This window comes from Episyrphus balteatus, chromosome 2 (assembly GCF_945859705.1).
Source record: "Episyrphus balteatus chromosome 2, idEpiBalt1.1, whole genome shotgun sequence".
In the NCBI taxonomy this organism is placed as follows: Eukaryota; Metazoa; Arthropoda; class Insecta; order Diptera; family Syrphidae; genus Episyrphus; species Episyrphus balteatus.
The window spans coordinates 93,567,941-93,595,599 of record NC_079135.1 but is presented as its reverse complement, the minus strand read 5'-3'; the positions used below and the strand labels follow the sequence as shown (position 1 = coordinate 93,595,599).

At 30.4% G+C, this 27,659-nt stretch overlaps 1 protein-coding gene across 1 annotated transcript; it reads right to left on the bottom strand.

Annotated features, from left to right (window-relative positions):
• Positions 1-711: 711 nt before the first annotated feature.
• Positions 712-27,659, bottom strand: LOC129911193 (T-box transcription factor TBX1). The gene is made up of 8 exons (XM_055988910.1): positions 27,319-27,659; positions 14,856-15,040; positions 14,563-14,792; positions 14,350-14,506; positions 14,052-14,213; positions 7,031-7,098; positions 1,474-1,604; positions 712-1,377 (listed from the first exon to the last, which is right to left on the bottom strand). The coding sequence occupies exons 1-8, from the start codon at positions 27,497-27,499 to the stop codon at positions 935-937; spliced, it is 1,557 nt and encodes a 518-aa protein (XP_055844885.1). The 5' UTR covers positions 27,500-27,659; the 3' UTR covers positions 712-934.

Below are 27,659 nucleotides of genomic sequence, written 5' to 3'. Positions count from 1 at the left end.
ATATTCTCTATTATTTTTATAACTTATTTTTTGTTTAAGGGTGAAAGTTATTGTGAGTACCTATATAAACATTTAAAAACCTTCGCATTAAAAAAATTCCTCTACCTACTTAATAAATTGTGATGGTGTTTTTTCATTTCGATCTTTAAGTTAAACGTCCAGACAAAATTCCAGGAAGTTATTACATTAATTAAAAAGTAAGTAGGTACCTACACCTTTTAAAAAAAATGAATACAAAAAACTACGTATAAAACTCAATGGCGAATGATTTGAGCATATTTTTTTTTCTTTTCATAGAGTTTTTTTGGTCTCCTTTATGTCTCTTTTTTTCAATTAGATAAAGCTAGATAAATGTGCTTTATCATATCCAAGTCATACTGAAAAACTAGATACTTACTTCATATTTCTCAAAAATCTCAATGAAATAAAAAACAATTTACATATCAAGGTTCTAATTGATTCGAACAAATTTTTATTGATATCTAACATTATACAAAGAATTTCGTTCTGACTAATTAAATCATTTTTTAATAAATCTAAAAAGAAACAATTTAAATTAAGATTTATATACATTCATAAAATTATAATTTATTTAAAACTCACACCAAATTTATTATTATTGAGATAAACATTTATAATACTTTGTGATGATTCCCACATCAATATTTATTTTTTGAACGAAAAAAAATAAACAAAAAAATAATTAATATATATCATCAAAGAATCTACCTGCATAAAATTTAACTTATTTATTTTTTTCTTAATCAAACTAAACGACCATAATAAAATGTTAAAAGCCAAGTAATTGGGACACAAAATTTTCAAAAATTATATCAAAATTTCAATAAAATGAATACAAGTTATGTTATTTAAAAATAAATATGACAAAAATAATAATACAAATAATATAAGAGACAAAAAAAGATATCCCAAATCACCTTGGAACCAAGTCAATGTATCCATTGGGTCTCACCATCTGATGATGAGGACTGCCATAGAAACTCTGATACGTACTGTAGGGATTCGTCTGACGCATATGACCTGGCACTTTTATTTTATCATACGGATTGCCATATCCATGGCCATGAGACAAATGGTGATGATTGTGATGATAGATCGCTCCAAAGTTGCTGCTCTCGCTAGTGTAGGATTGCCCGATGGCGGAGTATATATTGGTCGCGTTTGTCGCCAGACTATTCATTTGGGTACTGTTGAGGGTTGCTGTCGAGGCAGCCGCAGCTGCAGATGTAGCATCAGTTTTTATACCATTGCTACAATGATATCCTAATTCGGGTGAGGCATTATTGTGGTTGTGGGTAGTGGTTGAGGGTGGAAGAGGAGCTGTCACTTGCAATGCATTTTGATGTGCATCTAACTCTGAGAGTAATAAAAAGAGGAATTGACAGATTTGTGGTTAAAGTTAGGAATACATGATGTTGAAATTAAGGAAAAAATTAATTGTAATTTTATTACCTAAATTCGAATCCTTCGATGAGTGCTTCAATTGATTTAATTGTGGCTGATGTTGTTGTTGTTGTTGTTGCTGTTTCATACGATTATGATTTTCGTGGTTCATCTGGGTTATACTCATGTTGCTGGATGTTCTGGAAGTAATACAAAATAAATATATATTTATTTAAATTAATTTTTTTCATTTCCATTACTGAGCATTTTATTTGTTTTATTTTAAGTTGAGAAAAGCTTAAATTTTGTATTGACTCTGAATAAACCAGACACTGTTGTTTAAAATTCTGGTGAGTCATGTTTTTTTAAAAAATCCAATTAACTTGTATCTACCCCTGGCCCTGGTTCTGGTTGAGCCTAAGATAAGATTGTGTTTTCGGACAAAAAAACAACATGCGTTTTTGATTTTACTGCCATTCAAGTGAAATTCAATTGTGGCGATTTTGCAAAAAGATCGTGGTTTAAATTTTATCATGACAAAATGAACATAAGTCAAGAAATAAAGCCACAAAATTAAATGAAGCAACGTAAGTTGCTTCTAGGCCTCTAGAAATATTGGAAGAAGGCATTTTTATTGCAAAATTATTTTCAACTATAACAAATTACAGTTTTTTTTTTTAAGATTTTCGAAAATTATCCAAGGTACCCCTTGTCTAAAAATTCGGAGTTTTCAAAAAATTTCTCCAAATCTATCGAATGAGACATCAAAAGAAAGGACTTTGTAGACTCTAGTCATTACTGAAAACCAAAAGTTTGTTGGAGTTCGTGTTGCTGAATTATGTATTTGCAATGGAAATATTTTTTTTTTTTTTTTTCATTCGGAGGCAGATATTTTCGGATCGAAGTTCCGAAACAAGTAAAAGTGTACAGATATGAGATCAAAGTGAACGGACCTATGCATATGCATTGAGCAAAAAAATTGTACATTTATTTTTTAAGATTTTCGAAAATTATCCAAGGGTTTACTCCCTTGTCTGAAAATTCGGAGTTTTCAAAAATTTTCTCCAAATCTATCGAATGAGACATCAAAAGAAAGGACTTTGTAGACTCTATTCATTACTGAAAACCAATAGTTTGTTGGAGTTCGGGTTGCTGAATTATTTGCAATCGAAATATTTTTTTTTTTTTTAATTCGGAGGCAGATATTTTCGGATCAAAGTCCCGAAACAATTGAAGGTATCTAATATTGAGCGTTTTTTGTACTATGTTGTATTTACAACACTAATAAAAAATAAAATGCACGACTGGAGCCGCACGTACTTGCTCTTATGGTAAAAGTAGCTTTTATGTCAAAGCTTTTTAAGAAAAATATTTTCAATTAGGTAGTCAAATTTGATTTTTTAACTATTTTCATAAGAAATGCAAAAATATGTACATTTTTTGCATGGTATTTCTTACGCTATTAGCTATAATAAAATCACTTAAAGCATTATGTATGTCAGATTTAGTCTAAGTAAATCGTTAGACCCGTTTTCGAGAAAATTATAATCAACTTATTAACGATGTACGGGAAGAGCCGACATCCGCGATTAAAAAAAAAAGTTAGTGTCATATTTTCACTATCCGCATTTTTTGAGAAAAACTAAAAACGCAGTTATGTTAGAACTACGTACAGCATTACGTGTGTTAAATTTAATCAAAATCGTTAGAGCCGTTTTCGAGAAATTTGCAATAACTCGAAAATTTTGTATGGGAGGTATATGTTCTAAGCGAGATATTAAAAAACAAAAAAAAACCAACCTTGGAAATTACGAAAAAATCATCTGTACCAAATTTCAAGAAAATCCGTCCACCCGTTTAGCCTGCAGCTTCATGTACAGCTTTTTTTGACGACGCACCGACGCACCGACGCACAGACCGACGGACGTCATGACGAAAACTACTTTTTCGGACTTCTCCATCATCGTAATGTTAGTTTTGATTAAAACCTCGAATTATTTTTTTGACACGAAACCAATACTTGCCCTATTGAGCAAGTAAAAAACAACAAATTACTCGTTAGGTAAACTCAAAAAAAGTTGGATTAGAGAATGTAGCATTCAAGACTGTGTCTGCAATTATAAAATCATTCATGTTTGATTTAGAACAACCATTCATGAAAATCATATAAAATATCTTAAAATTATCCTTGTTAGAAAAAGAATTTTTATATTTCTTTTGTAGAACAAAATAGTGCGCATACACCCCAGTGACCTGAACATTATTCGACTTGTTATTGAATGACCTGTCTAGATATAAATATTCCAAGATAAATAGAACATACATATGGTCAAAGACTTTAATGTGAGGTTGGTTTAGTAGTAAAAAATACACCTTTTGCAGTTAAATTTAGGTAGTGACATTCAAAATGGTTTTCTCTTAAACATTTGAGTTTCGGAAAAAAAAATATTCGTAAAAAGATTTCATTTGCATTGAAATATGTTGCCTAGTCATCGAAAATTTTGTTAAACGAATCAACCTGTACAATTGTGCACGTGAAAGGACTTATGAATAATGTTTAATTAGATAAATATTTCGATTTTAACCCTCTGTAGGCACACCTCTTTTTTGCGAATTTGGTTTATAATTTTTCATGTCGCTAGAACTTTTTTCGATCCCACTATTTTATAGAGAATCATATATGAAATTGATGTAGAATATTCCGAGGAATTCGAATATTGTACTCACAATTAAAAAAAATATATTTTCACGCATATAAAGAGAATTTTTTGTGACCACTTTTAATTTTTATCTTGCCAAATTCGCACCCGTGTCCTAATAAGAGCAGACTATTTATTTTATTTTAAGGGGGGAAATACCTCTGGACGACAGCTTTTTCAATAATTTTTTTGGAAAACTGAAAGCATTTATTGAAATTTGGGAAAGTATGTGATATTATTGACATTATAAAGTATTGATACAATTTTTTTGAAGTACAAAAAAAAACAAAATGGCGGCTCTACAGCTCTTTAAAGTTGACGAAAATTATTTATAATCAAAAAAGAAATTTTTTTCCAATAAAATATATTTATACGCATAGCATGAACTTAAATTTAGTAAAAAAAAGTGTAAAATAAAAATTAGAGACCAAAAAAACGAAAAAACACAATGTTTTTTATAAACAAATTGTTAAAAAAAATATTTATTGTAAAAATTTTGTTGAACTTTTAGGTTCATGCAATGGCCAATAAATTAAAGAGTAATTTGCAAATTATTTCAAGTCGATAGCTTCATTAGTTTTTGAGTTACGTTGCACGGCGCGGAAATAAGTGCGTTTTGAGGAAAAAGCGTTTAAAGTTTTCGTTTTTGTACTGAGGTAGGTTCAATGGGCATAGGTTTCGGGACTATCTTGATGCATTTGAGGCTTCATTTAAGGCTTAGACAACTGAAAATAGTTTCTTCGGTTGATAAATGAATTTATAAGGCAAAAAAAAAAATTAATGCAAAAATAAAAATTTCCAGAGGGATTTCCCCCCTTAATGAGTTGTGATGTGTAGTGTACTCCATTCTTAAATCGTCACTATACCGATTAATTCATGGAATAAGATATCTCGTGGCTATGACTTTTCGAAAATTGTCGATGACTTTATTACAAACACCAATAACACGATGGTTCTAACTTGAGCTCTGAAAATCTGTCAAGGATTTTATGAAACACATCAAAATGTGTACGTGTATCTTTTTACTATAAGAACCAATGTTACACTGTATGAACAATAAATCATAAAGTAGTAAATTCAGTTAAAAAAAAAAACCACCACACACGGAGTATTAGTCGTAACACATTATGCACTTTGTAATTAATGCTCATTTAACACACACATGTGCTGATTTTCATAGTTTATGACCTCAAAGTTAACGAGCGCTAAAGATTAAAAAAAAACTTTAGAAACACCGCATCAGTACATAAAATGAAATATTACTTTTAATACAGTAAAATAAGGAGAAAAAAGGGGTAAATCTCGGAATGAATGTTAGTAGAAATTTTTTTTGCTCAATATCTCCCTTTTGCCATTCTATAACATATCTCAAAAGTCTAGAAAAATCTCATGTCCGCTTGTCGCGATTTCAAGGTCAAATCGCGAAATGGAGATTTTCAAAATTAGCAAAAATAGGCTATGGTATTATATACACACATGATACATGATTTCAAGGTATTTTTTAATGCTGATTCCAAAAAATCTAAAATCAAGACAATCTGACGTCTCTGGAAAAAGTTATACCTGTTTTTCATCTGTCAACTCATATTATTATAACAGTTGCAAACTTGCTGCCGAAAAACCCTTATAGGATAAAAAATACCTTGAAGTCATGTATCATATGTGCATATAATACCATAGCCTATTTTTGCTAATTTTGAAAATCTCCATTTCGCGATTTGACCTTGAAATCGCGACAAGCGGACATGAGATTTTTCTAGACTTTTGAGATATGTTATAGAATGGCAAAAGGAAGATATTGAGCAAAAAAAATTTCTACTAACATTCATTCCGAGGTTAAACCCTTATTTGACTGGATTATTTCTCTTTAAGTTAAAACAAAATAACTTTTAAAATCTTAAAAATTATGTTTTCTTTGGATATGTGTATATATTATATTATTATATTTGGATATATGTATATTGTATATACATATTATTATTCAAAAATTTTAAATTATCATTACAGAAAAACAAAAACTATTTTCGATGAAACAATAAAGACAAACACATATATTTGAAAAATCAATTCCAGAGAAGTCATAACTTTGTATATTTATTCCAAAAAAATTCTTTTGATTAATCCAATAAACAATGCGAACGCATCTTTCGTCTGAAGTACGCAATCAAATAAAAAATTCCTTCGTCATTATATCTTTTTTTCCATATCATTTTAATTTTTTCAATCTTATAAGAAAGCTGGCAGCTAGAATCATCGTAATTGAAGAGTATAGTTGAATCCATAGGGCAACAGAAATCTTTAAGTTTTTGTAAACAAAACTTTTGATTCATATTTCATTGTTCCAGTGTCTTTTAATATTTCACTTCAATATGCGAGAGTTTATACTCGTTTTTAAAATTTCGAAACTATCATAACCAACAGAAAGAAGTTTTATTTTTTTGGTTGATTGTTTATAAAATTAAAGAGCACACTCTTGATGAAAAATGAGGAATTAATCAAAAAAATTCTTTCTTCAAGTTTGTTTACATTGGTGTATGGTTTTGCTCTAAATAAGAAAAAAAAATCTGTATTTTTCCAAAAAACAAAAATGTAGATATGATTAGATTGTTTAGATTATTATTATTGAACAGATGATGTATGGTTTACTCTAGTTTTCTTTTTTTGTTTCTAATTGCAATCTTGTATATATTACCAACCAAAAATACACAAAATATTAATATTTTCAGGTATGATCCATTCATTTATAAAATCTTAAAGTTCTGTCTCGTTTTTGGGAATGCCTTTTCATCCACATCTTAAAAAATATATCATAAGTATGAAATTCTATATACATATTATTTCGAAAGGATTGATTCAAAATTCCAATTTTTTTTTTACTTTTATATTAAAAAAAAAAAAAAACAAAAAATAAATACAATAACACTTACACGTCATTTGTTCCGTCATCTCTGAATCCCTTAGCAAACGGATTACTGACAATTTTTAACTGAGTAACCTGCAAAGAAACAATATTAGTGGTTTAATAAATATAATAAGACAAAAAGAGTTAGCGATGCCATATAGTAACAAATAAGTCAAATTTGTACTCGAACAAATAAAATAAAATGCGACACGGAATAGTAGTTTTCTAGATCCAAATTTTAAAGGCTTTTCATAAAGCTTTAATACCTTCTTTAGCTATGTTTTACTAGTATGGTACTATGTTATTTGCATCCACATTTTTTACTTATGCAGAAATCGATTTTAGGTCTTACCAAATTTCTCCAAAGATTGTCATGCGCTTATTCGTCTGATATTTCAAAATAAACAGGTCAAAAACTAACATTATTTGACCTCACCGCGAAATATTTTTGCCCAAAACTGTAATTTGAAAAATCTAAGTTTTATCTCCGGAATTTAGATTCTTTTTTCTTAAAATTTTTTTCCTTTTCATTAAAGTTATTTAAAATTTTAGCTGTTTACAAGAATGTCTTTTTTTTAAGGCTAGTGACTCCGAAGTTTGTGTTTAATAAATTTTGTATTTCTAGCATCATACTTGATTCCCAATATTGCGAGGCGAGAGTATTGTGAATTGCCTAACGATTCCAAACGTTGAGAAAAACGCAACTCTTCTCATCTCTTATTTTGATACCGTACTTGAAATTTTGATTTTTTGAATTAAATATTATTTCTGGAAAAAGAAACCCTCTAATCGACAAAAATGTATATGTTAAAGATGTCGATAGCTTATAAAAAAAAACATTCTACAACTTTTATTTGGGTCTTTTTTACATATTAGGCGTGTTTTTTTTGGCAAAGCTATCCGCAGTAGGATTTTCCAAATATCAACACTGATGAAAAATTTATAAGCACAAACCAAGAGAAAGGAAAACGTAAACTTATACACTTGGTAAAAATTCTATCTGAAGCTTGGTTTAGCTTGTATTCCTATCGGCCGGCAGCTGCGTATTGTTTTTGTAATGCATGTAAACGCCAACTGCGGACACGGATAGCAATGCCAAAAAAACACACCTATTGTCATATTGATGTCAAAAATTATTTTTTTCGTTTTTTTTCTATTTTTAACTTTAACAAAAATAATTAGGTTTAGATAAAATTTTGTGAAAATGTACGTTGTTATGTTTTAAGCTAGCTTGAATTTTATTTTTTGACATTAATATTTTGATCAAACAATTTAAAAAAAATCTAATTTTTAATCAAAACTCTAGCAAGTTAAAACTTTAACTTTAGGATGGTGTAAAAATATTACTATCACAGAAAACTACTGTGAAAAATGGAAACAAAAAATTTTTGGGACCAATTTTTAATTTTTTTTTTAAATTTCAAATTATACAAAGTCCCTACTAAAAATAACTAAACTTATGGTGAACAAGTTTTGGAGATATTTTAATGAACAACGGAGATAATGCATATTTTTTTTTAAACAAGCATACCGTCGATTTTGTTCACCAATATGCAAAACATGACCTATTAAAAAAACATACGAACCTTTTTATAACGATATGTATATAAAACATGAAGTTTTGGTAGCCAACCTGGGGCCCATTTCTGCAAGAGTGGGTTTTTCTGTGTGAGTTTTTTTGTGCCTTGTCTGCAAGGTAATTTACATTTTTTTTTGTCGTGTACACATAGGAACTCACTCTTGCGGAATTGGGACCCTGGTCTTAGAAATAATTATAAAATAATAATGAATCAAGAGGCACGCTAGTGCCCAGCGGTGCAGGAAAATAATTCCACGGGAATCTGCTCCACATGGGAATTTATTCCACCTCACGTGGAAATCTGTTCCACTTTTTGAAGTTTAGTAAATTCCCGCCATGATGAAGATGCTTCGTATGACAGCAGGAGTAACAAAGCTTGATAGAATTAGAAGTACGAAGATCCGAGGAAGCCTTCATGTTAAAAACACCATCTCCCAAAAAATTGAACACGACCGACTCAGTTGGTATTGCCATGTTCAAAGGAGAGATCCTGAGAACCCCGTCAAAAAAGCAATATCATACAACGTTCCAACACGAAATAGAAAGAAAGGTAGGCCTAAAAACTCCTGGTACAAGCAAATGCAAAACCACCAGCATTCAGTTGGCCTTAGAAATGGAACAATACAAAACCGGGAGGCTTGCCGCCGATTTCTGAGGTCAACCCGGCGAACCCCACAGGCGGATCACTAGTGTGAAGCAGTTACGTTAGATAGTTATGATCCCCTCGACATCGAGATCATAACAGCGCCGAGAAAAAGGAAGAAGAAGAAGTAAATTCCCGCCACGAGTGAGAATTTATTACACTTTTGATTGGGAAATAACTTCACCTTTAATTTTAGTCAATCATTCCTTGTCATTTTGGAGCATGATTTTACTTTATGTTTGTATTGTATGTGCAATCTGGAAAAAAGCTGCGTTTGGCGCAGTGGCGTACGTTGAGTCGCCGTGGCCCCGGGGCAAGACTAAATTTTGGGGCCCCTTTGATATTTGGGTGAACCTTAGATACAAAAAAAAGTACGTTTACACCATACATTTTTTTTGTATGGCTTATTTATTTTTATAGGTTTATTTTAATGTTTTAATATGCACTTTGCTATACTTACTTAAAATTAATGTTGGGGCCCCCAAAATTAAATATTTAGAGGCGCATAAAATACAAAATTTTGAAGCTTAGAATTGATAGTTCTTGGGGTCTCTGTTCTGAAGTAATAAATACATATCGTCGGTCTCAAAAGGAAACCGCGTAACTCCACCTTTTTTCGAAAATGACTTTTGAATGCCATTTTATAGAAAATATGTCAGTAGAGTAACCATTTCCATCAGCAGACATAATTTTTTTATTTTGGGGCCCTGAAAAATTAATTTTATTGCCCCCAAAAATTAAATATTTATAGAGGCCCCTATAATTGATAGTGAAAACTGAAAATGTACACCTTTGATTTTCCATCATCAAACATAGTTTATTTCTTTGGGGGTCCCTGAAAAATTATTTTTGGGGCCTCAAGATTAAGTAATATAATTTTTTTGGAGCCAAGAATTAATAGGTGTTGGGGCATCTGTTCTGAAGAAATATTCGGAATGCCACCAATAACGTAATGTTTTGTTTTAGGCCCTGATGTATTTATGTTGAATTGATATTTAATTTTCCATTTGATTGTTTTGAACCACTGAAGTAATAGCTTTGAGGATCCTCCTCAAATAATTTTCATCCATCAGAAAATTTGATGAATATTTTTATGCTCCTTAGCCCCCAAATTAATATTTGATTGCCTATCAACTAACAGGGTTCCTGAAAAATAATTTTTTGGGACTCTTCATATAAAATTTTTAGAGCCCCGAAGTCATATTTTTTGTGGCTCCTAAAGTAATATTTAGTAATCCATCAACAAATCATATAATAAAACGGCAAACACTTATTTTGTGGTACAAAATACGTGGCCCACAAAAACCGAAGGGGCATAAATTATATACGGAACGATAGGAAATTTTATCTAGATGTGCAGAATATATACTTTATTTATTTTTTTTTACCGAAATAGCTTAAAACAATAAATTAAAATTGAGGAAAAAAACAAAAACAAATGTGCTGAACCACGCCCTCTCCCTTCTGGAAGTGGAAACTTCTAAAAGCAAAGACGAGAACCTTCGAAAACATTCTCGAATTTCGAAAAAAATTAAGTGTTGCATATTCTTAGTAGTAAATAAAGTGATTTATATAGTGTGCTTATTTGAGCATAAATAAAAGTTACAGTTGGCACTCGAATTTTGAGTGCGGGGTCGGCTAGTGTAATTTAATTCAACAAAACAATTTTTTTTTAATTTAATTTTTTTTGTTGACGCCCTGAAGTAAAGGCTTTTGGGGCCTCTGGCCTGAAGTTGTTTGCCTTTTTGGGGCCTCAATGTATTGACTTGAAGTAATATTTGGTATGCCATGAACAAAACTTTTTTTGCTTTTTTTTATTATTTGTGGTTGCAAAGATTTTTCAAGTAATATTTTTTGGGGCCTTAAGATAAAATTATAATTTTCTTTTAAAAAAGCAGTTTATTTTGTTGGGGCCCCTGGGGTAACCTTTTTTTTAAATCAATATAATATATTGATTTACAATGACATAATTTGTGTCCCTTGTATCCGAAGTGATTCAAATATTCAATTTATGCTAACAGTTTCCTTCTCTGCATTGTCTCTAGTGGGGGCCCTGGGGTCGGTCGGGGGCCCCGGGGCGCCGCCCCGCCTGCCCCAAGGGAGTGTACGCCCCTGGTTTTGCGGAAATGGATAGTACCTACGTATGTAATTTTGAATGATAATTCAAATTTGAGCTGGGAAACTGTGTGTCAACTGGTACATATTAGATATGTATCTACTTACATGTTCTTCATACGAAAACTGATCAAAAACTTTAAAAAACAGCAGTGTCGCTAATAAGTAGATAGTCTAAAGTCGAATTTGATTTTTGTTGTCCCAAATCAAAGTTAAACATAGCAAAACAATGATTTACTGAAAAGAGGAAGAAGATTTCTTTCAAGTCTCATAGTTTTCAGATCGCGTGATTTAAAGAAATATCTTACAAACAAAGCGGACAAATAATGATAACTTAATGATCAGAAACATATCAACGCCTCTTATTATAATAATTGGTTGAAAGCGAAGTAGAAAAAAATTTGCTTCTCAATTTTAGTGGAATCTCATGTGAGCAAATTTTTTTCCGATTAGCGTTTGCCGGATTATATGACATACCTATACATAGATGTACATATGTGTATCTATCAAATACCAGTAGGTATATTATTAGACATTAAAACTAAAATAATCGGGCAGCTTTATGTCCAAATGTCAAACTTACACCAACCAACTTGAAAGAACTTATGTTCTGAAGAACTGGAATTATATAAACTCATGTGTATATTTTATTTCGTTTTATTAATAATATAAAGATATTATTATTATTATTATTAATAATATAAAGATTAATATGGCCAAGTTGACCTTTTTTCTCAAAATAAATTGTTGAAAACTTGCCTCATTTCTCTTTTGAAAAGTCAAATAAGGCCAATCTTTAAATGTTGGTCTTAATTTACTTGGCGTTATTTCATAGCATCTTTATCTTTATAATTGCTTATATCCACAAGATGTAGAAATCAATCTATTTTTCAAAGATTTGGTGGGTAATAATTCCACAAAAAAATAGGTGTAATAAATTCCCTTCCACGGTGAGAATTTTTTCCACTTCAAAAAGTGTAATAGATTCCCACTTGAAGTGGAAGACATTCCCATGTGAAGCAGATTCCCGTGGGATTATTTCCCTGCACCGTGCCCAGCCAAGTTCTCTAGCAACTTTGGCACTACACCCTTATTTACAGGAAACAACTCAGGCCATTTTCGACCCCCCTCTAACTTCCACACCAAAGATGCTCGCTACATTTGAAAAGTGCGCACTTTTTTTCATTATCAAAACAATTTTTCTTTTATCATTTACAGAATTTTGGAATACAGAATTTTGAAATCCAGAATTTTGTTTTTACAGAATTTTGAATTTACAGAATTTTCAAATACAGAATTTCGGAATACAGAATTTTGAAATCCGAATTTTGGCCCATACAGAATTTCGACCCCAACCCGAAAATAAGTTTAAGAAGACCATAATCTTGATTGTATGTAAGTGCTTATATTTCTCTGCGATTCCACGTAGATTTATTTTTCTTAGGGCTAAAAAAAAGGGAAAATTAGGTGAAAAGTGAAGAAAAAAGACTAAAATTTGAAGTGAAAGTAGCTCTGTTAGCAGTACAATAAAGTGCCAGAATACAACGTTTATGTCATCGTTATTTGTGAAATAGTATTTTTCAGTTTATAAGACTACAATTTTCAACTAGTAAAGTCTACTAAGAAATGAACTACGCTTCAAAAAGAGACAATATAGTTACTATGGGATAAAAACTTTTTTTTTTGTAAAAAAAAATGTGAAAAACTTTCCAAAAAAAATCAAAACTCAGTAAAACCCATTTAAATTCTAAATGACCAATTTAATTCGTCTCTGAATATTTGATCATATTTGTTTGTTGTAATAGAACAGTGCATAAACTAAAATTATGTTATAAAAATCCGTCGGATTAACAAATTGTGAAAACGAACCAATACTTAACCTTAACCGTAATTAGGGCTTTTATTGTTACATGAGATATATTTAAATTCTTAAGAGATCATTTAAAAACATAACCAATGTTAATAATATAATAATAACCTTAATTTTTCTATTAATAAACCCCACATCAAACAGGTTACAAAAAATATATCTTTTAAAATTTGTCAAAATAAAACCACCATCAAAAAACATCAAACAGCTTTCAATTTTTCAAAGGTAAAACATTCAAAGTCATAAATATTTTTACACACTATAATGAAGAAATGATGAATTTCAATTTATTTATTCGTAAATTTAACAAATAACTAACTTTTTTACGATTAATAAAGACCCACCTTAAATTATGATGAAATTATAGAGCATTCAAACAAAAAAAAAACCACATAAATGTTTCTCTATATAATTTTGTGTGTGTGTCACTAGCTAACAATGTGTAAATAAATTAAAAATTTCTATATTTCTGTTTGTGCATCTTTAAAACACAAGTTGGCCACAACTGGAGCTTCCCGCCAAATCATAACATAAATTATCAAAACAATGCTCTCTCCAAATTGAATATTAAATCATCCAATTTTATTGCCTCTTCTAATAAAATCTGATATATTTTTTCAAAAAGAATGAATTTTTTTCAAAAACACCGACAAACGTTTATCTCGAGTGTTGTGAACGCATTTTCAAAAAAAAACTATGTTTATATATCACTCGAATAGATGTTTCTAATAGATTTCATTAGAGTCATAATTAGTGTCGAACACACTGATGGTCCAAAAGAGCCGCTAAACAGTCGCATTTCATCTGAATTAAAAATTTAAAAAAAAATTTATACTCACTCTCTGATTTTGATAGGCAGTGACCGCCGTAAACGATGTTTCCGGAAAGACGAAAGTGCGAAAATGGCTGGCGTGTTCATTCTCATCCAGAGATGTATTTTTAGGCGGTAGGTAGACAATGTGGAATCTTGGCTGATACCTGTGCATCGAGTTCAATATTATCTGAGAAAAACAAACAAAAACAAAGAAAGTGTATAAATTAGATTGAATTTTTGAAAAACACAAGAGAAATGAATTTTAAATTTTGAAAGAAGAATGCATTTTGTTTGTTTGGTTTTCGAACTCGAAAACAACTTACGTGGCCATTCTCATCAAGTTGATTATTTGTGAGTTTGAGTTTGTCAAATGAAATGATTTGTTTCATCCAATTAGTGCCGGGCGCTGGAGAATCCGGATGGACATGGATGCGTGGCGGGGAAATGGGATCAGCTTTACCCGCAACAACCCAACTGGAACTATATTAACAATTATTTGAAATCTTCTTTAAAAATAAAATAAAAAGTTTTATTACTTGTGGAATGCATATCGATATCGTTTATCATCAACTGGAACAAAATCCATCATCATAATGTACGTTGCCTGAGGATCAAGGCCACCAATTCGAACTTGAAAGGTTGGAAACATTCGTCTTCCGGTTTTTGTAACGATCATTTCAGTTCCTTGTTCGTGGAACTTATCCCACAGTTGTTTGGTTTCAAGGATGACAACAGCTTGAGCTACAGACGGGTGAACGATTTCATCCTACAGTGAAAAGTTTAATTATATGAAATACAGTATTTTTTTATGAGAAATTACGGAACTGACATTTTTATTTGTATCCTTTTTTGATTTGAACTTCTTTCCATTAGTACCATTACTGTTAATATTTTCATTGTTTGTCCGATTATTATCTTGGCAGGTAGAAGTTTCTTCAGGATGTTTGGAATTGATTGCTATGTGTTCAAGTGGTTTGTATGATGATCGATCTTTTCCTGCTGTTTGAATGCAGGCTGTAAAGTAACATTTAAATGAAAACAAAAATGACATCAACAAAATACAGAGAGTATGTTATTAAGTTAGTATTCTATTTAAGCTAGAATTTTGTGACATGTCTAGAATTGAGATCGAAAATTATGATGTGTTTTCAAATTCTAAAAAAAGACAAGGATTTGAAAAAAAAAAAAATAGCTTGATATTAAAATTTGCAGATACTGTAGTCCACATTGACTTAGTGCGACTAAAAAAAATCTGCATTTTATTGATAAAATGTGTTAACATTGGGTTCAAAAATAAATTGATTTGCACTAGCATTCTTAGAAATCAGAGTATAAAGCGAAAATTGTTTTTTCGGGAGAAAACAGATCCAGAATATTGTTTGATGTTGAAATAGCTCTAAAATAAAGATAGATATAAAAAGATGTGACGGTGCTCGAGGTAGGTGCAGAGAATAATTTAATGATTTTAGTTAATTTTGTATATTTTTTTAAATTTTATTTTACTTTAAAAAATTTAAATTTTCACAATATTTATTATTTTAACAATTTATTTAGCGACACATTTCGGTTTGAAGTCACGACATTGAGCCCGATGAGGGTTTTCCAAACCAAAACGCGTCGCTAAATAAATTGTTAAAATAATAAATGTTATGAAAATTAAAATTTTTTTAAAATAAAATAAAATTAAAAAGTATACAAAAATAACTAAAATTTTTAATACATTTTTATTTTCATTTATATTTACATAAATATACACATTTCTAGGCAAATAAATTAAAGCTTTATATTGGTAAGAATTGAAATTAATTACTCGTCTTCTTTTGTTTTAATATAATTTAAATCAATCTGAAGATACTTTAAATGTAAATGAAAAGAGACATAATATAGATTCATGGTTCCATAACCTAAAAAAGTACCTTCAAAAGTATTATGTTCTCAAAAAAGCATTTGGAATCATTTTTCTGAGAAAAAATATAATTCAAAGGCGCTATGGGTTTTTTTTCTAAATAAAATGTACCTACTCGTAAATAAACAGAAATGTTCGTTAGAACTACGCGAAATTTTTTAACAGTGCAGGAATCAGAGTTGCCTTTGGAAATTTGAAAAGTTTCAAAAAAATGGTTGCCTTTACAAAGTTTTTTATAAATATCAAAATAAAATCTAATTCGTATACAGTATACACTGCTAAAAATATAATATTAAGGAGTTTTTTTTTAGTTTAGCATCGATATCAAAGATATTTTAATATCTTAAACAAAACCTGAATTTTATCAACAAAAAAAATTGTTTCTACATTGGCGTTTACCCACTTATAATAAATTCACTTAAAAAATCGATATATTGATACCCAAAAATTTTAAAGAAAATGTTATTTGCAATAAAAGTTTGACGTTATTAGAAATTAATAAATCTCGAAATAGTTATAAAATAAAATATATTCTTAAAAATATAAAAAAAACAAATTCGTTAACATTTAATAACATACTTATCCAAAGTTTAGAAAATTTTTTTCGGAATGTAATTATACCTAATAAAAATAACTTTGGTCCGCAAACAAATTAAAACTTGAACCAAACCATACTTCTAAAGGACTTTTGTGTGCTAATTCAGAAATCGTCAAAAATTTCACTGCTATACTTCACGTTTACGAGATACTGGAATACCTACATAATAACTTCAAACATAGGGTCAATGTGAGTAAATGTAAACAATTTCATGTCTTTTTTTTCTTTTGACTTTAGATTTTAATATGTTTTCACGGAACAACTTGACAGGTATTTTCAAATGCAAATATGAAATGATGGCAATTCTTCTTTATAAATATAACCAAATATTTCCCAAATTGTTTAAATTACTGTCAAATATGGCATGTTTACAAATACCCCACCATGTTTGTATTTTTTTCTACAAATTCGGGGTAAATGTAAACGGTGGTTTAAAATTTAGAATTTCCTCTTTATCATATGGATAACGACTTGAAAAAAGTTCAAGTATTTGACAAAAACTTTTCAGGTGTTCAGGTTCAGGTATTTGACAAAAACTTTTTCAAATTCAAATAAAAGTGTTTGTTTTCTTCCTTTGATTCTTTATATAGGCACCAGCGTTACCGCTAAGCGACTTTAGTCGCTATTAGCGACCTTTTTGAAGCCTTAGCGACCAAGCGACGACTTTTTATTCAAAGCGACTTTTTCACCAATTTCATAATAGCGACTTTTTTTTAATTGTATTTCTATTTTACCTCTGAACATTTATTCTTCAGAGATTCAAATATGTGTTTCTTTTTTCGTTCTGAGCTTCTGAAATCGATGGACTCAGAATAAAACAACTGAGCAGACCGAGTTGAATGCTAAACACAAGCATTTAGCAAGTGAAATTGAAAGAAATTTCAAACAAATAGAATAATGGCGCAAGAGTGCAGTAGTCTTTCTAGTTTTTTTTTTTTATATTAATTTAAGTTTTATTTCTTGTTTCTGTAGAAGAAAATTACAAGTAAATAGACAAGTATGCTTTAAAAATAATTCTGAGCGCTCAGAACAAGCTTTGTTCAGAGGCTGTTCAGATCGTGCTCAGAAGGTTCTGGCTCTGTTCAGAACTTTTTTCTGAGTCAAAAAAGAAAAACGCCTACCAATTAACTCATCCATTTCCATACCCACAACTTCAATTCAAACTCAAAGTCCATTACATTGCATGTGTGTAGGTAGGTTTGTTCTTTTGCACTGCTTCCACATTCCTAAAAAAAAATACCCACTAAAAAGATGGAATTTTCAATGGAATTGGAAAAAGAAAAAATATATTGGTAAGCTTGAAAGCCTTTTTTCATTTAATATTTTATTCTTGTTGAAATTAAATGTTTCATTATTCAAATTTTAACGGTTCAAGCGTAGCGTCCAACTAAATTTAAGTTGCTAAAATGAAGATTTTTTTATCTTAGTTTCTAATTTTGTTATTTTTTTTGTTGTTAATAAAAACTTTGTTTCAAAACAATATGTAAAAACATATGAAAACGGTTTAGCGACTTTATTTTTTCAAATAGCGACTTTTTCGACAAAAAAGCGACTTTTTTCAATTATTGAGATTAGCGACCTTTTTTTTCTGAAAGCGACTTTTTTAGCGACCTTTCAAAAATTTTCAACGGTAACGCTGATAGGCACCCAATATGGATTCTGAGCAGCTCTGAACGTCATATTTTTTTTTTACGTCAAAGACCGATTTTGCAACATCATCCACTGAAAATGATGGCGTTAGCTACTTTAAAATGTGACTCCGCGGCACTTTAGCAATAGTAATTGACTAAAAATACTTTATTTTTATTACAACCAATAATTTCAGCAAAAATATATGTTTATATTTACCACCAGAATACTTTCTTTACATTTAACCCATTATGAAAAAGATTCTGGGGTAAATGTAAACACATGCAAATCGACATAAATGTCCTGTATTTTAAAAATTGTTTGTTTCACATAGAATCTACATCAAAATTCAAAACTAAAAAGTATTTGCAAATTATACTTGAACTTAATTGAATCTGCAAAAATATTTATAAATTTTTCTGAAAGACAAACGACTTGTTTGGCACTTTAAAAAATTATCTTTCACGGAAAATACGCTCGTCGAATAAATTCTATACGTTAAAAGATACATGCGTCCGCGATTTGTACTTATGTATTCATCAAAGAGATTTAACTGAAGCTTGTTATGAGCCATGTTTTCACCCCTGTTTACATTTACCCACATTGACCCTACTACATCAAACTCCTAAATGTTTCACGAAATACTAAATAAACATAGCCAAATTATGCATAGAGAAAGAAGGTAACGAAGAAGATCAAACACGACTTCTCCGTTACCTTTTTATCTGTTATCGTAATTTGGTTACGTTTAATTAGATTTTCGTGAAATTTCTAGAATATCCATTTTATGAAAGGCTCTTAAGGCTCACCAAGTTTCAAGAAAGTAGATTGCTTCTTCCGCGAAATAAACTGTATAACAATAGTCAATATATCCTCTCCGTTACTTTGGAATGGCCCATAAACAAAATTACATTGAAATTTAGTTTTTTTTTTTAATTACCTACATATAGCAAAAATAGTAATGACATAATAAGATACAAATAATTTTTTCGCAAAAATTCCAGCTAATAAAAAAAAAACGGCTTGATGAATTGAATCGAAATTTGTAGAATTTTTGTGGGCATATTAAGCTGTAATAAAAAAAGGCATAATCAAAACTACTTATGTCGTTTTCGATTGGCTCTCCGGAAGCGTCCGGAATCATTCAGAAGTCTTCTGAAACCATTTTATTGGCATGAAAATGACAGCTAGAACGATTCTGAGAAGAGAAATTCTCTTCTCGATTTCAAATCAGAATCCACTCAAGAAGTACTAATACATAAATATTGAAATGCCAAAAAAAAAACTCAATCAGTGTGTTTTTTTTTTTATTCAAGAATTAATTGTTTTCTGAAATTAAAATTAATTAAAAAAAGAAATAGTTGCATTAAAGCGACGGAATTATTTATAATCATCATCTTCTTCGTCGTGGACCTCATAATTATTATTTTTTAACATTAATCCATGTCATTCGTTTGCCAGAAAAAAAAAATTAATTCAAATTTTTGACATATAAAATTTTACACAAACGCAAAAAAAAACAGAATTGAGTGGAAGCGATTCAAACCGTTTTATTGGATTTCAGAACGAGTGAATCCTCGAGTGAAACCAATCGAAAACGACATTATTTTCTCAATACTTTCAATTTGACTCCTTATTATCCCATATATATACTTATGTCGTTTTCGATTGGACGTCCAGAAGCGTCCGGAAGCATTCAGAAGCCTTCTGATGCCGTTTTATTGGCATGAAAATGACAGCCAGAACGCTTCTCAGAAGAGAAATTCTCTTCTCGATTTCAAATCCGAATCCAATGAAGAAGCACTAATACATTTATACTCACATGTCAAAGAAACACTCAATCATTGTTTTTTTCTGATTTTCATTAAATTTTTTTTAGTTTTCTGCAATTAATTTGTTAATTTATTTTCAAACAAAAAAATTATGCTTTTAAAATATTTTCGAAAACGAATTCCCCATTAATTGGTTAAAAATTAGGTTCAATTTTCTTTAAATATTAATTATTTTTCAAGTCGTATGCCATGTTTGACATTTTAAATTTCACAGAAAAACAAACACAAACACAAAAAAACAGAATTGAGTGGAAGCGATTCAAACTGTTTTATTGGATTTCAGAATGAGTGAATCCTTGAGTGATTTCAATCGAAATCGACATTATTTTTTTTGGGAAATTTATTCAAAATTTTATTAATCAACAGTCATTTTAAAATTTTAGTACGACCATTTTTAATGGAAATACAGTCACTTCAAAAACCCCACATTTGAAATATTCTTTTGATTCCTTAATTTTTTCTGGTATTTTATCTTCGAATCAATATTGATGATTTTGTATTTTTTACAAATCATTTGCAAATTCTACAAGCATGGAATTGTAAAATTGAAATCAGTGGATGTCGTATAATTTGTGACGATCAATCTAGTACAATTTATACTGCGTTTTTACACGTTTTTATACGTTTTTACAACAATTTGTTTTTGGAGGAAAACAAATTTATTATTTCAATAAAAATAATTTTAATCAAAAAGAGAAATAAAAGAAAGCCGCAGTATTAAAAAAAAAAGGTGAAAATATCTAGTTTTTGAAAAGATCGTATCATAGTCACACCAACTGAAAAAAAGGGCCAAAATGCGACTAAAGTCGATATCAAATGATCACTAAGTAGTTAAGTAGGAACTGATTATATATAGCAAGAGCAAGTACAAAGGTTTCAACTTGGCTTTTTGTTCGGGTATTAAAAAATTAAATTAAAATATTTTGTTAACAGCAAACCACATATCAGCCAATTCACGTCATTCCACGTTATATTGTCACAAGATGCACCGAAAATGTTCACTAATGTAAACATTATACAAACTCTGTTCATGTGCAACAGCAAAGTGCATCATTATTTCAAATTGTTTGAGACTTACCATGTACAACTTGTCATAATTAATTATGATCTCAGTTTCTGAAGCAAATTTCTTTCTCTTTAGCTAACCTAATACCCAATTAATCGCTTATGATTGCATTCATGAAATGGAACATACAAGGACGCTGCCGCTGTCCCATATCTTCTCCGCAATGCGATGCACACACTTATAACTGACGGCAGAAGTGATTTATTCAATTTTAACAGCAACATGAACACTTTCTTGACATAAAGATTTGTAGCATGTTCCATATAGGAATTCAGCAAAAAGGAGACATTTTAATTCGAAATAATAGAATACCATTGCGGCTTCCACAACAGAAATCCACCTCATCTAATTATGAAGTCGAAGAGATCTCACCTAGTTTATTAGTGGCCAAACAACACGCTTTTCATGTGTGATGATTGACATACTTGTGCAGGTCGGTCGATTGCTGTGAGACGAATTCGAAGGATGGCCAACCATCAACGCCACACCAGAATCAGAATCAAAATCTTGCCACACGTAACCGACTAAATATCAAGTCAAGTGAATTTCTATTTTTATGCTTTCAGGAACAAAGTCTTCTGATGCCGCCAAGTTGTGCTACACTTTCAGGGAAAGAAAAAATAAATCAAAAAAATTGTTTTTCATTTTGGCTGAGAACTCGGCTACTTGAGCGATCCGTTCCGTATCAGACACGCCATATACAAGTACATATATAACCACAACTTTGCAGCGCTAGGCTTTATGTTTCAAAGGAGATCTTATGTAAATATATGTGGAGTGGATCAGTGGATATAGAGAAGCACACATTGCTGAGTATTTAGTCTTGAAATGACCCATGGCGGGTCGGAATGCCATCAATTGTCACTAACAAGACATCGGAATTCGACTTGCTACTTATTTTGCGGTGGTTTTTACAAATATAATTAAATAAAAATTATCCTTAATGGCTTCGCATCGGTGCGGAGATGGTATTCAATTAGTGTGCTTTATATTTGTTTTACCCTCTTCAAAAAAACAAAAAAAAAAAACTAACAAAAACTCTTGGATTGGTACGCTCGAAATGTAAAATAGCCCGTGACAGATCCAATCAATTAAAAACAGACGTTTAGGATCGCTACACAATGAACCAAAAGTTTATCATTTGTTAAAAAATATTCTCTTTTCAATGAATCAAAACAAAAATATCATTTTTCATATTGCCACAGCATTGTAAGAACTAATGTATTGGTATTCCACAGAAGTTTTATGAACTACCATCAGATTTTGAGCTACTTTTAAAAGTGGGAACTGTTCCGAACATATTTGCATCGAATCTGGATTGGAAAAGGGTCAATCGTGCACTTTGTGATTTTGCATGCTCAATATAAATGTCATTTTGAGACATAGTGTCACTACAAAAGTTTTTCTGTTTGACTTAACACAAGATTAGGTGTTCAAATCATGTGTCATAAAAGTAAAAAATTTTCATTTGTGTTAATCTAAAATGCAATAAGACTTGACGTAATGTGATTTTTTAAAGATTTTTGAGCTTATTTATAGAATATCAAAACAGAGATTAAAATTTAAAAAAAAAATAATGTAATATATTTTTAAAAAATATGTACATAGAATTTTGCGATTTTTTTTTTATTGTTATTCGAAAGGAATTTGTTTTCAGTTTATTTATTAAGAGTTACAACAAGACGGGAAACCGACGAAGTTACGGGCGACAGAGTTACGAGCGTCAAAGTTACGCGAAACCGAAGTTACGAAAAACAAGAGTTACGAATTCTAAAGTTATGTTAAGCTATGACATGTGATTTTTGGGTTGGCAACAATTGCGAGGAACGATATGGAATTATGGAAATACAATCAAGAGATTAACATTTTTCTCATTGGTCAGAACTAAATGAGTAAAGCGAAAATGGGTGTTATTTAATCTTATAAAATTTTGATTGGATAGGTATAGATATACATATTGACGGTTAAACTGCAAAACCTCGTAAGTCGTTTTTGGCTCTTTGTTTAGAAATCGAAAAAAACCTCTTAAACAATTTTAAAAAAATTAAAGAACTAAAAAAATAGTTGATTTGAGTTATTAAATAAACAATTTTTTTATTTCCTTAATTTTTTTAATTGTTTTAAGAGATTTTTTTCGATTTCTAAACAAAGAGTCAAAAACGACTTTAGAAATTTTGCAGTTTAACCGTCGATATATGGTTTTGTTTTTGTGAGAAGATTGCAAAAACGTTGAAATAGAAAAAAAAAACATTAAGTATACTTATGTAAGTTTGGGGGACATAATTGAATTTAACTTCTTATTTGTCCAACTAATATTGCAAATACGTATTTTTCTTTTTTTTTTATTAATTAATATAATTATTCATAGCGTATTTTGTAATACGCACTTTGTTATTATTTATATTAAAATAATAACCAAACCACCCCTTTTTTTACAGACGTTATTTTGGTGTGGTGGGGTGGGGTTTTTGTTTGATTTTTAACTTATCCTGTGTCAAATAAATAAACAAGAAATGGGGTTGTTTTTTGCATAAAAAGATTAAACCAAACCCATTTTCGTTAAAATCTATTAAAATAACCAATGAGAATCGATATTCTCTTATTTATGTTTCCATAATTGCATATCGTTCCTCGCAATTGTCGCCAACCCAAAAATCACATGTCATAGCTTAACATAACTTTAGAATTCGTAACTCTAGTTTTTCGTAACTTCGGTTTCGAGTAACTTTGACGGCCGTAACTCTGTCGCGCGTAACTCTGTTATTCTCAACTACGTTACCATTTCCAACAAGACAATGAAAATTTTGTTCAGTTATTGAGTACAAGTGTTTATTTAATTTCGATTAGGGTGTATTAGCATCTAGGCCAAAGTTTTAATTCGAATTACTTGCATTTTGACTACATACACTGTGACGTATACGTGCTCTATTATTGTTTTGGCTTTTTTTTTTAACGCATATGCAAGAGTATGGAAGGAGAAGACTTTTGATCTAGACTTTTGTTCATGCAATTTTTGTTCATATAATCCTGAATAACTGAACAGAACTAGACCTGAAACGAAATGTTTATAATCCTTTTTATGAAGGGATGAATATTTTTTGTGAATAGGGGTGAGCGGGATTAGAAGTAACAGGCATAAGAAATTAAAACTGTTGCTATTAAAATTAAGAATTCTGTGAAAGAAAAAAATGAATGGTGTCATTTTGATACAAAAACTCATGAACGTTTAAGAAATTAAATGAGTTCGGAAGAGTAGAAACCAAATAATATTAAAGATGTTATTTACAAGTGATAGAGGTCCAGTCAGCAGAAACTGTGATTTAAAAGCCTGATGGTTATTATTTACATATAAGGGGTCTTTCAGTCAATAATTCCCGCACTGTAAAAGTCTTTCGCACTGTGGAGACAGAGGCTAAATTTAACAATCTATACTGACTAGCTTAGCTTAAATAAAACTGGATTGCTCGGAATAGTTGGGAAATGAAGAATTATTTAAAGTCAAATATGTCTAGGAAAATTCGATTTTCCGCTGTGACCATAGCCGTAGCTAGGATTTCATTTCGGGGGGGGGGGGTTAGCTCAGACCAAACAACATTTTTTTTAGGAATCACAATACTTTGTTTCAACTTTAATGTGTAACTACAGTCAATTCTCCCGATAATCCCGCTAAAGCAATGGTCATTAGAACTTTGTCGAAGCGAAAAACTTGCCAATTTCCTTTTTAAGTATTTTTTAAAAGAGGAATTCGTAGTTAAAAGTTTAAAATAGCTCTGCTTACCGTAATCGAATTTAAAAATGGCCGAATATTGAGCGGCATCTTTAGTTTAAATTGGTACAAAGAGTGATAAGTTGGTTGATATAAATTGCGAGCGTTAGCGAGGAAGAAATTTTTTTTGGAGAAACAAATTTTAACCATTCTTAGGCTTTATACAAAAAATTATTTCGCCAGTTGTACAAATATTCCATCCGTGGTTCAGCAACTTTTATTTTCTGAAATCAGTGGTAATGTTCCGGTTTAGCTCTGGTACAAGGCCCACATATCGTCGGCGTATAGCAAAATTGTTCTCAATCCACTTTTTATCCAAAATGAGTTAATGATGTAGTTTTACTAATTTGAGGGTGCTCTTTCCGAATTTTAAAACCGTTTTTGTCAAAAAAAATTTCATTCCGCAGATAATATAATTTAATGGGACATAGAACAATAAAAACAGGAAGTAGCCTTTAGAAAATGAGCCCGAGTATTCTTGATTGTCTTAAGTCCCATCATATTTTGTTCAGGTCCACTTTTTATTTAAGGAAAAAAACGTACTTATATAGGAATTGTTCTATGTCCAATTTTGGGTTTTCAGTTTCAAAATATTATTAATATTATTAATATTTTAAAATAGTATCCACCTACTAATGACGTAAACTTGTAAATTTTATTCAAGAGAAAAGAACAAACTTTATAAAAAACATAACTTGAATGGCAAACGAGCAAAAAATTGTCACTTTAAACCATTTTGAAACTTAAAAATCGCCCATGTAAAATTTGCAAATACCCTATTTTTTTCATATTTTTATCTCTGACCCTTCCTGGCCCTATTTTGATGAGATAGCAGGAGCGATATTCAGTGTCCAGTATTGGGTAAATGGCGGATGTTTGATCATTTATACATATAAACTTCTTAATCAAAAAGGGTCAGGAAGGGTCAGGAATAAAAATTTGAAAAAATTAGGGCATTTGAATTGGAACTATTCTAGGGGCGTCCCCAATTTTTTTTCCCTAAGGACCACCCTAGTGTTCACAGGCATTGAAATCCTTGGGATCAATTTTTGCGACTGAATAATAGCGCGACTTAAATCGAATGTGTGCGCCTAGCCTTAACGGTGATATTTCAAAACGAGATGTGATCGGATATGTCTGTCTTTGAATTCGAGTTCGACACACCGAAACCCTTTGAAAAAGTATAGTTTAGTCTCGGCATCAAAAAACATGCATAAATACTTGTGATATTTAAAGGGTTCTTAAAAGAGCATTTTAAGGTGTTAACATGGTGCTTAAGGAAATGGTCACAGAGGCAAAAACTAGTTTTTTGAAGAATTCTTTACCAAACGTTGTAATGGACCAAAAAATTTTTGTTTTCCCTTATAAAAACTTCATCAAAAGCTTCTTTAACGATACAAAATTGGTAGAGACTTTAAAGGAGATTTTCAGACAGTTAATCAAATCACTAAAATACAAAAACAAACCATTTAGTGGTACACATATTAGACTTGAATTTGTTAATAATATATCTTTTGATTTTCTAAAAAAATTTCGTATTTCCCCTAAATACTGCTATGGCTGTGACATATCTAAATTTTTACCATTTCATGTTTTCCAAATATTACTGTAGACGTTGAAATATAATTGTAAACCCGTTCTATCTCCAGAAATCTCAAAAGCTATAAATAATGCATAATACATTTTTCATATACCTATGAAAATACATTGAAAGATGGTAGCATAAACAAAACTTTCATTTACTATTTATGAGTTTTGTAGGCATTATTAGTGTAATCTCAAATCAACTGGTTTTTTCGGGATCCATGGGATATAGCTACAAAATTTTCTATGCTATAAGAAAACCTCGTTTTTAAAATCTATTTAACCAATGGTATTAAATATATTAAAATTCGGTCACTGGCTCAGAAAGCAATGAGTTGAATAGATATTCTTCAATAATTATTGAACTTTTTTATAAACTCCATCATCTTTTGAAGAAGGTATCCTGTTGTCTATAACAAAATTCGTTCAAAACCACTGTACACTGTACCACTGACCTGCGAAGCGAAGAAAAACATATTTGAACTTTTTTAAGTTGCCAAGTATGTTTTTATTGCTTGTTTCCAATTTTCGTTTTGATAACTGATTATTATTTGTTTTTTTTTTTTTGATAACGAAAACAAGAAACAGTGTTTTAAACATTTGATAAACTTGATTTCCGATCTTGCAAAAGTAAAATGTAAAATAAAGTTGAGGTTATCCGTCGGTTGTATTAGGCCCCGACAACGAAATTAGAACCGCCGGGCCTTATTTTGTTTTTGTTTTTCCCTCTTTGAAAGTTTGTTTTCTTTCAGTCATTTTTCTCTGATTTCAATGGTAAATCTTAGTCTAAACAAACAAACCTTATGATAAAATACACATATCATCATTTTTCTGATTCGAATGCAATAACCCAAATGTAATTACCTATTCACTTCAAAAACACTTATTACTGATCAATATAATTAAGCTACCTTCAATTTGTTTCATAGGGCTTATAGCACTACTTCCATAAGATCCAGACCAATAATCCGTTGCAGTGTAACAACATTCCGTAAAACCAGCATTTAATCCATTATCAATAAATGGTGACATAGAAGCTACCATAGAAGTGCAATCTGATGCCATTGCTCGACGATATGCCGTCTGATGCATTCCTTATTAGATAATCTTTCAATCAACTCAAATCTCAAATTATTTAACAACAACAACAAATAAAAGTCTTTAAATTATTTAAAATTATGAACCAAACAACACAATTATTGTTGCTAAATCAACAAACTAATTTCAATATTTTTTATCACTCAAATTGAAC